Source organism: Spermophilus citellus (assembly GCF_964194105.1).
Source record: "Spermophilus citellus genome assembly, chromosome: 13".
NCBI classification, from domain to species: domain Eukaryota; kingdom Metazoa; phylum Chordata; class Mammalia; order Rodentia; family Sciuridae; genus Spermophilus; species Spermophilus citellus.
In genome coordinates this window covers 102930216-102949203 of record NC_138193.1, presented here as the reverse complement: position 1 = coordinate 102949203, position 18988 = coordinate 102930216, and the positions used below count along the sequence as shown (strand labels likewise).

The 18988-nt window shown below is 38.2% G+C and overlaps 1 protein-coding gene across 1 annotated transcript; it reads right to left on the bottom strand.

The window, feature by feature from the left end:
• Positions 1-12167: 12167 nt before the first annotated feature.
• On the bottom strand, positions 12168-17470 carry LOC308633090 (retinol dehydrogenase 14). The gene is made up of 2 exons (XM_081265586.1): positions 17004-17470; positions 12168-13200 (listed from the first exon to the last, which is right to left on the bottom strand). The coding sequence occupies exons 1-2, from the start codon at positions 17394-17396 to the stop codon at positions 12583-12585; spliced, it is 1011 nt and encodes a 336-aa protein (XP_081121712.1). The 5' UTR covers positions 17397-17470; the 3' UTR covers positions 12168-12582.
• Between the last annotated feature and the right edge of the window lie 1518 nt (positions 17471-18988).

Genomic DNA, 18988 nt, shown 5'->3' with positions numbered 1-18988 from the left:
CAGTATAGAAAGAAAAACACCAAGGTAAGAATATGTATGATTCATAAAGAGAAATAAACAGCGTCTTTATTTGGTTAGGCATGATAATATGGCAAAGAAGCCTTCAAAGAGACCCACAGTAATGGGTGCAAATTGTAAAGATCTTTGAATTACAGGTTGATTCTCACTAGTAAACATCTGCTCTGAGTCACTGAACAATCAAGTAAATAGAATGGCAGAGAGTCCATGTAAGCTAGTCTCTCACTGGCCACCGGCACAATGGGCACATGGCTGGCGTGCCCCTGCCAGCAGTGATGGAGGATAGAATGAACCCAGCTGCTTAGGTGAATTTCTTCTGTGGTGAAAACCATTTATCTTGACCAGAATAATCATCACAATGCAGTTTTGGTTGCTTACTATTATTTGTCTTTAGGGAGTCTGTAGGTAACTCATTTCATCTCCAAACATGCTACTAAAATTTCTCAGTTAAATTTGAATAATGAAATTATTTTACTTCAAGTACAGTTAAGTTAGGAAAAAGGTGTATTCTAGGATACAAATGTGATGGCTCAGTAATATTGTTGTCAAAACATAAGAAAACTAACTTTAGTTCTAAATTCAATTACTTTTCTTTTTTGCATTTTTATTTTAAAATAATATACATTAAAAAAATCAAAGCACATATGCAAATAGTTTAAAGTACTTTTACCCAGCCACTCAGGTTAAGAGGCAACATTTGCAACACCCCCAAGGTCTCCTTCCTAATCGACACCCATCTCCTTCCCTCCTGTGTTATTGAAAATCCTCAGAAATTTCCTCATCTCCCCATTTCCCCACTTTGCAGTGCTGTTCTACCACCCATGTACATGTGGCAAATTGCAGATGATCACAAATTATTTGAAAGTCTTCTCTCAGAGACCCAGGGTCCTCTCTAATGACCTTCACCTTGACTCTGGATGGGCTGTGACTCGCTTCTCCAAGGAATCTGTCAACAGTGATGCCGCAGCTTTCCAGGCCTAGACTGAGGAAACAGGCAGCTGCCACTTAAAACCTTGCTCTGGAAACTCAGATGCCACACCTGAGAAGTCCAAGCCACCTCATGCCAAAGCCCACAGGGGGAGTGAGCAAGGCCCCAGGCAACTAACTGTTCGTGGAAGCCAAGGGCATGTAAATGAACCACCCTGCAAAGTAGACCTTCTGCCCATCAAGCCACCCTGGGTGGGGCTGGCTATGAAATTGGTGGGACCAGCAGAAAATGAAAATTCAGAGATCTGTGTTCTTAAAGTAGGAGAAAAGCTTTTGTCTTTTCTTCTGTGATCTCAAATGATCTGTCATGGGGCTTTTTTATGTAATTAAAAAAAAATATAATGTGTGCTCCCTTGTGCACAGGGATTCATGCCAGATGAGTGTGTTGGTCTCTGCAAAAGTAAGGATGGTTGAGGTGGCTGCCTGGTAGAGGCAGGAATCAGGCTGCTACCATCTTCATCTCATCCTAAGGGGTCTGGGAAGCAGTGGATGGCTGAACTACATGTGAGCCTAAATTTTAAGCCCTCACTGCATGCTACATTATCCCATGAACTTCTCTTAAAGCACAAATTAAAATTTGAAAACAAAGACTGCAGAACATTAAAAACCCAAGCGTAGGAGGTTGAGGCAGGAGGACTGAAAGTTCAAAGCCAGCCTTAGCAACAGCAAGGCGCTAAGCAACTCAGTGAGATCCTATCTCTAAATAAAATACAAAATAGGGCTGGGGATGTGGCTCAGTAGTTGAGTGCCCCTGAGTTCAATCCCCAGTACCCCCCCCCGGCCCCCCCCCAAAATTAAAAACATCCACTCTGATTTCTTAATTGACCCATTGATGATTTAGAAGGATATTTCTTGATTTTCAAATGTGGGAATTGCCAATTATTCCTTAGTTACTGTGTTTACCTCAGCTGAATTGTGTATTCTCAAATCCATAATATAAAGTCACTTTTTGAAATTCTTCTGCAGATGTTAAAAGTTGATGTATTCCATAGTCAAGGAGTTCAGTATTCTATTTCTAGCCATTAAATTAATTTTGTTAGTCAAATTGCTTTAATCTTCTATAGGGTCATTGACATTTGGTCACCTCAATCAATTACTGAGATGTTATTTTAAAAAAATCATGTACAGAGGTTGCCCAGCTCTCTGAAGATTTGGATCTTTTCCTGCTACTCATGTAGGGTACCACCTTCCCTATTAGCCTGTCTCGAATTTCCCTGGTGAAATCAATTCATACATCTGCTGGGAGAAATAGTACTTAGTTTATACCTTTCCAGAGATGAATATTTCTTTTTTTCTTTATATGTTCTCTTATTTGCTTGGTATTAAGGGAATGTCTCTATGCATGGAAAGCTGGAGCATAATAATGTTAATTCATGCACACTCTTACCTTGAGCATTCAGTGCTTCAGAATGCAGTTTAATGAGAACTGGTGTGGGTGACTTCCAACAACACCCTGTCCCTTGCTTTTGTGGTTCTGTGCAAATTTTTACTTCTATTGTTCTTCATGTGCTAGCCAGTCAAAACAGCAGTTCATATTCATTGTTGTTTCTCCTAGGAAAACAAATGCCTTCTGAACAAGAGTAATTGTATTCTCTCTGAATTGGTGTGTTCTTGCCTTCATGATGGCCTGATTTTGATTAGAAAATTTCTCACTGGCTTGTAGCATTTTGTTGTTTTCAAGAAGATATTTTTTAAAAAATTTCATTCAGAATTTTTATTTATTCTCAAACAATGTTTGATCTAACTTAGCTTGTTGTGTTCAAAAGTCAACCATCCTTCAAATATTTTGTTTTTAAACACAAAGAAATATTTTCTCGGTCACTTCTCATTTATTTAGCAGCTTTTACATGAAATAATATTGATATGCCTAGTGTGTTATCAGTTGCATAGTAGGAAACTATTATAAATATTTGGAGTCCTTAATTAGTGGGGTTTCACTAATTGGATGTGTCTAATCTCTTTCAATTCTCAGCATATGCTGGTGAGTTATAATTGTTGCATTTCAAAAGAAATGAATGTATTTACTATAAAGTACTATAATATGGTTCTTTTGATCATTGTATTATGATTTAACTCAGACATCTTTATTGTTTGTGCAATTTCTCCAAACCCATGAAAGATGATATATAGCCCTCTGGCAGGAAACCAACATGCTGGGTTGGGCGCTGGGTTATTTAACCACCCTGATAAATAATTTACACTTGGGGATATTATACAGAAACCTTTTCAATTAACTTCTGTTGACAGAAAAACTAAATATAGTATAGTCAGTGAAAGAAATTTAACACATTCTTGTCCTATTAGGTAGAAATAACCTTATTTAAAATAATATCTCCTTTAGGAAATAAATATATTTAAGGCAAAAATTGAAAATAGTAATTATAGACATAAGAATTACATATTTACTATTGTTTTGGTTTTAGAGAAATTTTTAACATTTTGAATATACTTTTAGTTTACTAAAAGTACCTGCTAGTAGAGCAAAATAATTAAAGGCTCTAAATTCTGAAATATTCTGGCTCAAATCCTAGGCCCATAAGGCTTTGGACAAGTCACTTAACTTTTCTGAAGCCCCTTCTCACTACAATTTAAGAATAAGGATACCTTGAGGTGTTCCTACAAGGATTACCAGTAATATATGTAAAATATCTCTCATGAATAATGATTATTATTCTAGAAAGAACTTTCCCTAGCGAGTTTAATCACATGTTCCATTTAGTCCTGTTAATTGGTGATCTGCGGTCTTAGAGATTAATTTAAAAAGAAAATAAGCTGTCTTAAGCTTTTTCACTTATACATAAACTTAATTAAGAGTCAGAAAATACTGAGTATTGCAGAAATAATTACATTGGCTTTTGCAAGTCATATTTAATCAACTGAAGGTATGCTGCTTATTGGAATATGCAGGATCTCCAGAAAGACCTGGAAGGTAGGAGACAAATACAATTCGACTGAACTATACAGAAGTGTCCAGGGGAATTTGTGACAGGATTTGATTTTTTGTCAGTCTGTGTACTTCTTTGTAGACATTCCAGCTTTCTTCATATGAATTCCCAATAACCAGTGCGTGTATTTGTCAAGAGTGAGAAAACACGTACTCACAGGTTCTGTTATATTTCCCATTCCTGCTGCTGAAGGAGAGTGTGCAGGAGAACCCTGCAGTGCCTTCACCAGTCAGAAGGGCTCTCCTCTCCTTGTGAAGACTGAACACTTTGCTAGGGCACAAAAGTGTCCTTCTATCAGAGCAGCTAAATTAGCTCCATCTACTAGGACCATCAATGGAGTGGTAGGCATTTCAGCTTTCAGGCTATTAATTAACTAATTAATTAGTTGATTAGCCTATCATTTTGTGAGTAATTGACACATGACAGCTTCATGCCAGATGTTAGTGTGTAGAGAAGGTTGAAACACACTCCTGCCTCAGTGGTCACAGTCTGGTACTTGAGAACTCACACTAGCCTTTGACTCCCTTCTTGCCTCTACTTTTCTGGTTTGATTTGCAGCCAAGAAGTAGAAATAAACATTCCTAAATATTCCAGTGATTCTGTTATGAATGTCTTTCTAATCCATTCATGCCACCCAAAGCCCTTATGCAGGATTCTCCATCACCAGTTATTCTGCAATCTTATCACATTGCTTGCTAAAGGAAGCCCAGTATTTATTACATTTGTCCCAGATGGAAAACAGCTGTGATAAATTAATCCAGAAATCTCACACTGTGAAAAGTTATATAGATATTCTCTCAACTGTCAGTCTTTCTAAATATGAATAATGCATTCCCTATCCCTACCTATTTTGGAGTGTGGCTGGTTCAGTCACTTCTGTTTCTCTCTGAGATACAGTAGAGATAAAATGTTTCTTAAGCCAGTCTTGCAATATTTAAATGATGGTGGAACGTGATGGACATTATTATCCAAAGTACGTGTATAAGAAGACACAAATTGGTGTGAACATACTTTGTATACAACCAGAGATATGAAAAATTGTGCTCTGTATATGTAATAAGAATTGTAATGTAAGAATTGTAAACTTATCTATCATATATAATTTTTTTAAAAGCTAATTAAAAATTTAAAATGTCACACCTAAGGCAAATAAGTTCAGCAAAACAAAAGTACATAATTACAAGGTCTACCTTACGAGTCACTTCAGGAGTATAAATTCTGTTCAAGGATTCATCTACTACAAATATTCCTGGTAATGTCCCCAAACATTCAATCTCAAAATTAACTTCTTCTCCTCCAATTAATACCTAATCAAGGTTCTGGTTATCATTTGGCTCTCCAAATAAATTTCTTTACTCGGATACAATTTATTACTAAAGGAAAGAGGTTTTCTGCTCCTTTGTTGATGTTATTCTTCATTATGGACAATTATTTCAACAAATTTAAATATATGAGGCTAAAGCTTATACTTTGTACAACTGAATCTCCACAAAAGAAATGCCATGCTGGCCACCTTTCTCATTGTCTCTTGGCCCTCCACCTTTTCAAGCTGCAATACTTAGTTTCTTTGCCCATGTCTTCCATATGTACCTTGGCTTGGTCATTGGCAAAGTGGCTTTTATTTGCACATTTATGTTTTTCCTCTCTGGTCAGTAATCCCAGTAGTTTGTTTTCTTTGTAAGAAACAGAATCCATCACAGATATTTTAAGGGCAGAAGGATAGACTATAAAAAGTAGGTGCCTACAAAATAATGGGAAGGGTTAGAAGAATGAGATTAATTATGAAACAGGAACAACTCCAAAAATAGTGAAGAACTGACCTCTGGGGGAAGTTCCTGCTTTTGGCTATGATCTGGAAGGTAGGAAACCTGGAGTTTCAACACAGCACCACAGGAAATGATCTTGGGATCAGGAAACTGGGATCAGGATGCCTCCACAACCACTGCAGCCTTGTCTCCACTAAGAGGTGAGCCATCACAGAATCATCAACAGTTTGCCCCTGTTGCCTTCTGTCATCAAAACAAACAAAATAAAACACAAAAAGAAAATCTGAATGAAAAGAGGTGGCTGACTCCATGACCGTTCTTTCCAGTAGAAAATGGCCAGAACCACTAGGAAGAAGGCTTCTTTCTCAATTCTTCTTGCAAAATCTCACCCTAGGGGCATCCGCCTGGTGGAAAATGGTTTTCCACCACAATGCAGGCAATGCAGTTTGTGTTTTGCTTTTGTTTGTAAACTTTCTACCCTAAGCAAGATGAAAAGGACACTTTTAGATACGAAAGAAAATTGAACAACAATCTACCATATCCAAATGTTTCACATCCTATCCATCTCACAATATTTCTATAAACTTAATATAAATTTATGCGAGGTGGCCCATCTGGCACACACTGTTTTCATGTAATCTCTGAATGCTTATGTATGTATTCATTGTGGATATTATAAAAATAGTGCCCTAGAGTTGATTGTAAGTTATACTTCGTGTAATTACTGCTGGAGATTTGGTTTACTACGATCCCCTGAGGATATTGTACTAATGATTAGGTATTTAAAAAGCATATCAATAAACCTACCTGTATCATATGAACAATGAAAAACAATAGCAAGACAAATCCCTGCTGAAAAGAAGAGCACACTCATTTGGGTTCCTACCTCTCACATTTACTTTAATGGAGATGGAGAACCCCAAATCAGTATTCCTTTTATTTCTAGTTTGCTACATATTTTTCTTAGTAAAATATTGCCACTTTTGTAGTATTCAATTTTTTTCCAAAATGTCCCAAAATACAGCCGTCTTATTTTTTTCTATTTCACTAAAAAAAAAAAAAAAAAAAAAAAAAGCATTCAGAGAGGAATAAAAAAATACACATCCACACCTTCTCCAAAAAGGCCTCAGTGACTTTTGCAACATCCCCAACTTCATTTATCTATAGGATGGCTCTTGACAGCTTTGTGCGAACCTTTTAAAGTTCAGCCAAGCCAGCTGCATGATCAACACAAAGACAATAGCTCCCACACAGGGGGTTACATGGATTAAAGAACCCGATCCATCAGTAAATCTGCCAGATGGCAGTGGAAGAAAGCTTGTAACTCTCTCACTTTCATTTCAACAGCAGCAAACAATGTTCAATGTTTAAAATAAACTCTTCCAGATGAGCTAAAGATAAACTCTGAGGTGGGTGGACTTGGGCTTGCTGGGCTGCAGCTCTGAAGTGTGTGATTACATTAAGGCAAAACCCCCGGGTAGGACCCGCTTCTGTCAACAGATTGCTTAGACTTGGACACTTACTACGTGAAGCCATTTCCTGTGCTTTCATGGGTTGGTGGCAGAAACTTGCTTTGTTTTTTTTCACAAACTAATAATCATTATACTTTCCTGGGCTCAGCATTTCCTCAAGCCATGTGGACATCTTCAAAATATACCTAAAATGCCACCATGTATGTAGGTCCATTCAGATAACATCTTGAGTTTATTTGCAACTTAACATTTGACTTATTCATCTCACTATTTTTGTACTAGTGAAAGAGGGAGTTATTGGAAGGGTTTAACATCAATTTACTCTGCCAATACCTGAATACCTACCTAGATCTATAGGATGTATCAAAATAGAGAAAGTTACCAGTACTTTCTTGGGTCTGAATTTATAAAGAAAGTTAGGAACACATTTTTGTGATTGTTTTATAATACACTCAAATACCCCAAAAAAGTAAGGGCAGGTTGTAATATATCATATATAACATGGCAACTTCTAAAGAGATACATTGAAAAAAAACTATTAAATATTCAGAAACTCACTTATCTAACAAAACCAGTAAAAACTTTTTTTAAATGGAGAAACAAGGCTGATAATAATGAAATTCAATTTTAAGAACCAACTATGAAAACACTTTAGGACCATATATATAAAATAATCATTTCAGTACATTGGTATATTTTTTAAAATACAATAATTCCCAAATTTAATTTAGAAGTCTTTGGAGAAATATGATTCACTGCACAGAAAATATTTGTCTCCAATTCTTCCAAATTGAAACTAGACTGAAATGCAAATGATAGCTCTATTTTATACAATAGAAGCCCTCTTATTTGAAATTGGTTGGTTACGTGAAAAAGTTGATCAAAGAATGTAATTAGAAAGGATGAAACATGCATCACAAAAATGCTATTTGAACTTGAAAAGTATAGATTGTTCATTCATTTGCCTGTCTGCTGATCTAAAGCTAAGGGTTTATTTGCCATCTTTGGTTGTTTTTTCTGAGCATAGATTTAGTTGGAATTCCATCTTCTTACACTATACTCTTAATAGTACAATCTATGATTTCCAGGTATTATGTTTTTTAAATAAGCTTGAAGTTGTTTGTGAAGGATGAAATGCTGATCTCTTTTATATTTTTATGATACTTATTTTTAGTATATGAAGGTTAGAAACTTTTTTCACAATAAATTTCTAGAAATGTGCCTTCGTTTATATGTGGCAGAACACTTAGCTTACTTTTCAGACATTCTTTTTGTTTGGATTCATATTTCATTGGTTTGTACTGATTACTAACTTGTGTGATGATAAATAACAAGCACAGCTATTACATACCCATGTTGGTCTGAGTTCCTGTTTTGTCTCCTGTATCCTCAGACATTAGGATAATGCCTGGTATATAACAGGTATTCTAATATTTGTTAAAGGAATAAATGAATGGTACACAGCTTATTCTTCCTAAGTACATTAATAGATTAGGAGGATGCACAGAGGTGGGCATGTCATAGAGAAGAGCCCATCAGCCTAGAATATTCATATGTTATAGGACAACAGTCAATATATTTGTCAAAAAGAATGGAGAATCAGTTATTACCGCATGTTTGTTAGATGGAGATCGCTTGTGTGATTTTACTATACTTTGACTAAACATCTGGCTTAGCAAAATATCTTCCTTACTGTCTGCATAAAACTGAGTACACCTTCTAAATTTCCTCTAGAAATTAAATACCTTCCTCCCTGTTAACCTGTAACTAATTTAACTCCCCATCATCTGTAGTTTTGTGAAACATCTGAAGCTCTCTTTAGGGGCAAAGCTCTTAGAGGGTGATTAGTAACATGTTCTCTCTTCAGTGTTCCTTAAGACATTTGGAATCAATTAAATATTTAAATACAGATTTTCTCAGATCTCTGGCCAGGCCCAGCAGGTTTGTCAGGAGAGGGAGTTGGAGGCAGATAACTGCTATTCCTCACACCAGAATGTATATCTGGAGATATATTTAAAAATACAGACTTCCTGGTCTGCAAGCAAACAGTCGTACAAGATTAGAAATAAGGAAAAAGAACAGCAGCATTACAGAGTCAGAGGAGTTGCTATACACACAACAACTACTACCACACACCGTTCTTGAGGACAAACAAAAAGTGAAAGCACTGAGTTGGAAGACTACTAGTTGCATAAGTACAATGGGACAGCCTAGACTAGCTCCGAATGGATTTTACATTCTCAAAATATTGTAAAAAAACAAAAAACAAAAGCAGAACAATATGTAAGAATGTCACACAGACTCTGTCTGACCCACAGAACCTTAAATATTTACAACCTGGCTTTTGACAAAAAAAAATATATATATATATGCATATATATATATATATATATATATATGCATATATATATATATATATATATGCATATATATATATATATGCATATATATATATATATATATATATATATATATGCATACACACACACACACACACATATATATATATATATATATATATATATATATATATATATATAGGCTGGATCTTCCGTTAAGAGTTTTGTTTCTATCTCGAGTACTCATCTAACCATCACTATTGCAAATTACTATGAACAGTAATGATCAGGTGCAGGAGGAAAGAAGAAATGAATATGCCATAGGAGCCAAACACTTTTTCTAAATGCTTTAAGTTCTCTGTCATTTTCATTCACGGAGTAATCCTTTAAAGTAAGCATTTCGTAGTTCAGTGATAGAGCCAAGAAAAAAAAAGTGCTCAGAAATGAAGTAACTTGCCAAGGTCACTAGGGGAGTTCAGTTGGGGAGCTGTCAATTAAGCCCAATGGGTTTTTTGCATGTACAAATTGGTCACAATGAACTCTACTATTATGTATAATTAATTATAATACACCAGTAAAAATACATAAGTGAAACCTATTTTCTAATTAAATGCTACTTAGAACACCACTATGTAACATAATTCCTCTGCATGAAGTTGAGGCAGAAGCTCAGCAGAACAAGCTGCTTGCAATAGAAGTCAGTTTTTCAAAAAATGAAGCCAAGAATCAGCATGAAAAATAGGTTTTCAATTCTATTTCTTCAATTATCTGACAACATACAGGGAATACTTTGCCGAGGGTCAGAGTAAGTAAGTATTAAAGTAAAGAGCTCTTTCCTATTTCTTTCCTTAGTGAAATGGTTAGAAGTGAGTCAGTGTAAGGGAGAAAGCAGAGAAGCAAAGGTCTGGAAGTCTTTGAAATCTAACTAGTCAGACTGGCGCTATTTGTCCTGGATTCCTATGGACCCAGTGGTGGGAAGGACATCTTCCTAACGGCAGCTCATTTTACCTTAATAGTTGGTGTTCCCAGACAAGTTTTTATTTTCCATCATGATAAATTAATATATCCTATTTTATTGTGGTGCCACAAACAAGCCCTCTGAAAGACTCAAAAGGCCCAAATCCCCTGAAAAGCATCAGGTATCAAACTGCAGCCAGAAAAGATGGTATTAAATGAAAAAAAGAGGCTCCTTTTTAATGAAGTAGAGGTGTAGGACAGATTTATTAGCTTCCATTTTTCCAAGTTGCATTGTGTGTATTTCCTGCCCACATTTCCAAGTTCAGCAGGTCTCTTTGTAGAATTACTTTTTAAAATAGTGTTTTAAAGAACATGATGCAGCTACACCTGCAGAGACACACCTGTGATGATAGAAACAGTTTCTTGTATTCATAGCATAATGCTCTAACAGAAAACAGACTTTCTGTGTGATCTGCCAAGATCTTGCCATTCTTGAAAATAACTGATACTGGTAACTATGTATTAGAAATGGCCTTAAAAATAATAACCAGTCAAGGATTAGTCCAAGCCAAATGGTCATTAAAAATCAATGGAGCTCCTTATCTATGTCATAATTCCTTTTTCTAACATCAGGAGATGACAAGACAACTGAAATTATAGTCCATACTTGTGATGCTATAACACAGATGCCTACAATATTCCTATTTGGGCTCAGCTACTTTTATGCACACTCATCATCTTTTTTCTTACTCCCTATTAGATACTATCCTATGATTCTTCAAGGGGGGAAAGCTAATAACAAAATAAATCTTCCTTTGGAGAATTCTTATTCTAAATGTCTAACTGGATTTATGAATGAATACTTAGTGCACTTTAAGCAAAGGTACAAACACTAAAGGAAACAAAGTGGGAAGAGAATTGTTTCTGCCTACAGGGACCAGAGAAAGCATACTTGAGATGCACCTAAGGGTTAAGTAGTAGTAGTCCCAAGGAAAAAGAGAGGGTATTCCAGCATGAAAGAACATAATGAAAGGCCCAGAGGCAAGAGACTATTCTATATTCAGGACTGAGTTATCCAATGGAATGACTAAGATATTCTGTTCAAAACAATAGTCACTAGAAATGTACCTGTGTAAATAAACATTAAGATCAAAAATTCAGTTCTCAATTACACTTCAAGTACTCAGTACCCCACATCTTTTGTCTATCCTCTTGAACTGTACAGAACCTTTCCATTATTATTGCAGTAAGTTCCATTATATATGGCAAGTCTGTCCCTAGTTCACGGAGACTCTCAAATGTATACTAAAGAATTAAATAAGATTATATAAACTGCTATATTTAATAAAGGCCCTTTTGGAATAGCCTTGGAGGACAATATCCTGCAACTTTACTATAGCTTGTTTGATCCTCCCAATTTCTTGAGTAAAATTCTTTTGAAGAAAGAATTCTATAGTTAAAACCAAACAAACAAAAAGACCCCCAAAACGAAAAGAAAATCATCATAGGTCTTGAAGCAGGGATGTGAAGCCATGACAGATTTGAGTTTTACAAATATCACTTCTGCGAGCAGGGTGCAAGGTATGCTAAAAGGAGACTGGATTTAACAAGACCAGATAAGCTAACAAGGACAGGACAAAGAACCGCATTCAGTGTCACTTATAAAGAAATACAAGTGAAAAATCTGCATCAGTAAGTTTATTTATGTGTACACACCAGGCATATTATTGCCACACAAAAGCCATAGTAGTGAACACTTTTAACTCTTTAGCCATGAAGCACAAAAATATTTGAAATACATCTTAAGATAGCTATTTTAAGTAACCAATTCTTAAGCAGTTGTAAAATCTGCTTGTCCAATTATAATTTTTAAAATATAATTGCATTCATTATACTCATACATTTAAAACATGTTTGCTCAAAATTTGATACCCGAAAATAACCTTTTCAGTACCTTAAAAATATTCCCATGTATTTTCTTAGCAGTACTATTGTAAACCAAAATTGTTTTTCCCAAGTAGCAAGAGCTCAAGCCACACCATTCCTAATCACAGATATAACTGATATATTTCATAAACAGCTCTTTCACTCCTTGTTCCTATTTTAATATGCCAACCATCACTTCACTGATATCCCAGAGTTTTCTTGCTACAGAGTCATCCATTGCTTTGGGCAACAGTTCTTCCTCCTTACAATCCCCAAAGTACCTTCCCGACACACCTTCCACCTCTGGTGAAGAGGCTAAGTAGATGGAAGTCTGGGCACCTTCTAGCGGCGTTTTGAAGAAAGCCCATGACACCAAATTGAAAAGTGGTTTTACCAGCAGCGGAATGTGAATGTGCCTCCCCAGATTAGTCCGCACGATGCCGGGATGCAATACGTTGACAGTAACATTTGTGCCTTCTAAGCGCCGAGCTAATTCTCTGGTAAAAAGAATGTTAGCCAGTTTGCTCCGGCTATAACAGAAGCTTTTATTGTAGCTCTGCTCGCTGTTCAAGTCTTCAAAGTTGATTTCTCCATATTTATAAAGTTTAGAAGAAACGACCACAATCCTGCTGGGAGCTGAACTCTTGAGGAGTCCCAGGAGCAGGCTGGTGAGCAGGAAGTGCCCCAGGTGGTTCACCCCGAACTGCATCTCAAACCCATCCTCTGTCTTGGTGTAAGGGCACTGGAAGACACCGGCATTGTTGATCAAGACGTCCAGTCTAGGCTCTTCCTTCACATATAAAAAGAGAATGGCAGAATTATGAACATAGGCTTCCAGTTGCTCCTCCTGTTCACGATAAATATGTTTTAATAAAAAAAGAACTTGAGACTAAAAACACATCCGTTTCCGGGCTACGGATCAGAGAGCTAGTTGAATACTGACAATTTTGTTTTTCATGGCGGGAGGGTTTCCTCTGGAGGAATTTCCTCAATTCAATACTGATATTCATAATCTCACCCCACAACTTCTTTTTCTCATTTAAATAATATGAAAATACTTATTCATAGTAATCTGTCAGTAAGAGAAAATCTGTAGAAACTAAATCTAAGACTGAATTTCTGGTCTTATGCTTTTATAACAATAATACACACACACACACACACACACACACACACACACTTTGGTTTCATTAGAAAGTTGATTATCTGATCCATACCAATGTCTTTCTTAAAAACAGAAATATATTTGGAGATTAGATACTCCTGTGATTCCAGATTTCTTCCCTTAATTTCAGTTTAACTAAGAAAATATCAATTTGGGAGTTAGCATGTTAATGCTGAGTTCATATCAAAATCACAGTAAGTGTACCTATGATAAAATTTTTAAAAATTCTTGGAAAATATTAAAAATTCCATAAAATTTTTCTATGAATGTCTAACCACTGAAAGAGAAATGGAAATAAAATTATTTTCATCCTTAGTGGGGCCTTGCTTTCAGCGTTTCATATGAAACCTCATCTTCTTTTTATAACCCTATAAGCAAACTGATGCACAGATGCTGGATGACTTATCTAGTGTCACAGAGTTCACAAGCAACAAAACCAAGAATCACACCTGAAGATAAAATCTTTTGATGGTAAAGTCCCTTCTCTTAATTATTAAAGTAGTTTGGCTTTCTAATTGGGATTTTTGAAGCACAGCTACAGTGAGTAAACTAGAGATAGTCAGCAGTTTATCCCCAGACCTACTGGACATTAGGAGCTAAGTTCAGATGTGTTACACTGTATTTCTCTAAGTGTAAATGGCATCATGGGAACAGAATGACCTCAAGGCATTTCCTTAAAACTAGGACAAGCAACAGAGGTCAGGGATGGAAACTTAACACCTGACAGAATGTCATGAATAAATCAAAGAGTAAGAACAAAAATTAAGCAGGTAATATAAAAATATATAACACAGTGACTCATAAGTACAAGTCTCACAACAGTGAAGGAGACAAAAGGGTGGGGGCCATAGGATCAACAAACACCTTTAACCTCCAACATGACTGTGGAATTCAGTTCTTTTTTTCCTTATATAAGTACTTTTTTTAAGCATCAAGAAGCCCCTAATTTAGGAGATCTGAATAGTCAGAATTCTGTACCTTGACCATATTTTCTAGAAACTGCATTTTTACAAAGACCTAAAATTTAGACTGTTCTCATAAGAAGTCTTTTCATTTCCTAAACCATTTAAGATGGTCTATTCTTGCTTTTCTAGAGTTCTTTCTTTTGCTGGACAGAGAAAAAAGAAATGCACAACATGTTCCAGGTGTAAAGACAAACGGATGACCCATGCTAAAATTAATTCTAGGTCAAATTTCATGTTTCATTGGCTTTTTTACCACGTTTAAGTGAAAAGAAAAATGTGTTAAATTTCACAAGTGTTATCAAAGCCTACCTGTCAGAGGATTAACTATTTCTCATTCTAACCTAAGAATCTTTTCATTTTCCAATAGTCAACTTCAAAAACAAGGCAAGAGTTCACCCATGGGGGAAAGAAAGGAATGTTCTTTTTCACTAATCCTTTGGAAAGATTTCCTGAATTAATCATTTCCGAGCCATCCTTCTTTGCTGAGATAGTGTTATTTTAGGACTTCATCATTTACTATTTTTTTTTTAGTTCGAGGAGATAAATGAGATAAATACCAAGAATACCAACCAACCTGTGGGAAGCCTACAATTCCACTTTTTATTATAGTCACCAGACTTCCTTCAGAAGCAGGCAGAAAGGTAAATGCTTAGAAGCAAGGATGACGACTTTGTCATCTCCTTATCCTTACCTTTAAACTGGTTCTGCCTCAAGATGTCAAAATAACAGAGGTATTAGGAATGAATGAGTGTGTGTGTGTGTGTATCAATCACCAATCCCATTTACATTTATAATGCTTTCAAAATTTCTTAGATGGTGATTACTTCTTATCTAGAATATTATGATGAAATACTAGCAATAATACAACAAACAAAAAACCTAACTCCTGGGAGAAACAGTTCCCACACTGCAACAAGATGATCTTAGAGCATGGGGGGTACAAACCCACAGGATGTGCTGTGGAATATTTTAAATTTTTGAAAGAAGCAATGCTACTCTGCTCAATACCTAAAAGCTAGTTACTACAGGTAGTTAAGGTTTCAACATTATATTGTATTCTACTCCTTTGAGGAGATCGTTTCTTGCTCTAAAAACTCAGCTCCACAAGAAACGATCTCCTCAATTTATTAGAGAAGCTTAAATTGCAAGTGCAAGGCTAAAAATTTATGTAGAACAGGAAACAAGGGTAGCTGTATCCAATCTGATCCCAAAGTTGGAGAAATTGGTGTAGTGATCAACAGACACACACTTTCCACTAAAGACTGTGGCTAAAAATGAAATATTTTTCTTTGAATTGTGTAGATTACATTTTAAACAGTTACTGAACTGCTAGGACATAAATATTTATTAGGTTGTCTGGATCTAACTACATCCCCCATGACCTTGTAGACATTTCTCTGGCTTAAGGGCATCTTGAAAAATTTATTACACTTAGGAACCTCTGCTTTAGCCTCAAAGACTCATTTCATACAGGGCCATTTCTGTGACAGCAACCTTTAAATCCTCCCTTTTGAATGCCTTCTGGCAGATCACCTCTGCAACAGTCTCAGTCTCATCAGAAGGTTCCACTTTAGTGGAACATTTACCACCTGCCCAAAGATAGCTTCATCCCTCACTGTCCAGCAGGCAAGAGTATACAATAGGTGATCAAGTATAGGCTATGAAGACAGACCACTGGTTAAGCTACATTACCTTTCTATGTCTTAATTTTTCACATACAATAGAGATAATTCCTGTGTCACAGGGTTGCTGTGAAGATTCAATGACAATAGCCAAAGGCATTTTATTTTCTCTTAACAGTTTTTTTTTTTTTGAAAGTACATAAAATGCTTGGTACTTATGCTGGCATACAATTAACTTCAATAATGCAAGATGTATTATTCTTAGTTTCTATTCCTGTTTGAAGTACCATCGCTAGGATTCCAAGCTCCATTCTATTTGAAAAGCATGCCAGAGTCTGGTTAGGGAAGGCATTAATGAGTTCATCGGTGGCAACAAATGACATTCCCTTAGATAGCAGGAAAAAAAAAAAAAAAAGGGTGTGGAAAATAAGCATTGGTCTAAGCCCCTTGGCTAGCAACCCTCTTCCAGTGCTCTCAGGCTCTGTGTAACAGAAGGCATGGTTTGGCACACATTCACTTATGACGCAGGAAAAACAATTCAGATGACTCCTGGGCCATCCTCACATAATAAAATGAAATGTTCAGAAACTGGCTTATGTACGGTTTTCCTCCGGGGCCCATTTCTTAACATCCTCAGCAGGCAGTTCCCCTTCTTTCTCAAGCCTGCCCCTCCTCACTGGTGGCTCAGTGGCTGCTCCTGCCAGGAACCTCAGCCATCCCCAAGGTCACACCCCGGACTCCAGCCAGCTCCTCGGCGCCGGCCCCTCGGCCCCGCCCCGTCCCGCCCCGCGCGGCTCGGCCTGCCTTCCGCCCGGGCGGCGCGACTCCGCGAGACCCACACCTGGAGCAGCTCCTGGCAGAAGGTGCGCACTGAGCGCAGCGAGGCGAGGTCCAACTCCTTGACGACCAGCTCGCCCGCTCCACCGACGTCGGGGCTCGGCCCAGGACCCTCGGCCTCGCAGAGCTCGCGGCGGAGCTGGCCGGCCGCCTCCTCGGCGCGAGCGCGGTCCCGGCAGCCCATGATCACCCGCGCCCCCAAGCGCAGCAGCTCGGCCGCCGTGGCGCGGCCCAGGCCGCTGTTAGCCCCGGTGATCAGCACGGTCTTCCCGTGCATGAGGCCGGGGTCCCCGCCACCGTGCAGCCGGTGGACCCTGGAGCCCACGAACCGCCGGGCCGCCAGCCACAGTGCCCCGCCCAGTGCGGCCAACAGGGCTGTCGCAGTAGCCACCCCCATAGCCTTCCGGACGGAGGGCTCTCGGGTCCCTACGCTGAGGTTCCGGAGTCAAGCCTGCCACCTGGCGCGAGGAACTCTGGGGCAAAGCCAGGAGTCTCCTGACAGTGCGCGTGTGGCATGCTGGGACTTGTAGTTTTTCTCCCGAGGGCACCTGATTGGTAGAGAATTCCAGCGGGCTCTCCCTCGCGTGCCCTCCTTAGACCCTGCTCCCAGCCTAATGGCGGAGGCCGGCACGTGGGCCGGTGTTGAGGAAGCTGGGTTTATAGCTCCTGAAATCCAAGAATGGGGGCCTTTCCTGGGGTAATGCCTAATGAATTCTTTATGTCTGTATAGGATGAGAGCATATGCCCCACTCTTAGAGGTATTTATCGTGTTTTCCATTAAGGCCTCCCGGAACTTGTAAACTCAGTTGTTTACTTTCACCCTCTGGAGAAGGAATGGGCCATGCCAGTTGAATTCTGAGGAACAGCATTTCTGAATTTAACCACATAAATCTGTTGGAAATAGAACAGGCCATTGGGTCTCAGACTTTGCATCAGAATCCCCTGGAGAGCTTGCCAGGAAATTTAAAGGAAAACAAAGTTCCGGGCTTCAGTACCAGAGTTCTTAATTCATGAGGTCTAGGATGGGGCCTAGGAATGTGCACTTCTGACAAGCTCCCAAGTAATGCACATGCCAGAGCTGAACTGGGGTCCTCATTTTGAGAACCACTGAAGAAGGTCCTTTTGTTAGCTTTTTTTATGGCTGTGACCAAAGTTCCTGACAAGAATAACTTGGAGGAAAGGTGTGTTTTGGTGCACGGTTTCAGTTCATGATTGGCTGACTCCATTGCTCTGGGCTTGAGATGAGGCATCATGTCACATAAGAACTTGGCAAAAGACGTTACTCTGCTCATGGCAGCCAGGAAGCATTGTCTCAACATGAGCTTTTGGGAGACACCTCATATCCAATTCTTATCTTGGTGCCTGAAGAAAAAGTCACCCTTGAATGATCTTATCTGACACTAGTAGAGGTACAGTGGGAGAATATTGAGCAGACCCACTCAAAAATGCTTCCCTGCTGCCTCCACAGGAGGAGGGCAGAGTGTTTTGTACACTGTAAAATGCTCCAAAAATGTCAGGGGTTAGTTCCATAGAGACCCATCTTTAGTTGTTATTGTTTCTGACTTTAGACCTGGCAACACTTACAGGCTTCATACATTAATCTCCTCACCTACCCAATAATGTGGAGGTCCTGCCTGTGCCCTGTGAAACCCACAGAGAAACAAGACACCATTTTTGTCTGCAGGGTGTTTTCTAGCTGGTACAGTCATCTCTCACCCTCCTGATCCATTCAAGATTCTCCAGGAGAAGGAAAAAACAACCTGTGTAGTTTGAAATAACCTCCCTAGCTGATTTTAATAAGCCAACCATCATTCACTTACATTTGGAAAGGATATCACATGCATCTAATAGTCATAATACAAAGAGAACATAGATAAATTCCAGGAGAAGGTGACTTTCTACATACTGAGACTGGAACTCAAGAGGTGGGAAGGCTTGGTGGTGGGATTCTTCCCACTATCGCTGGGGATTATCGAAGGCATCTGGAAC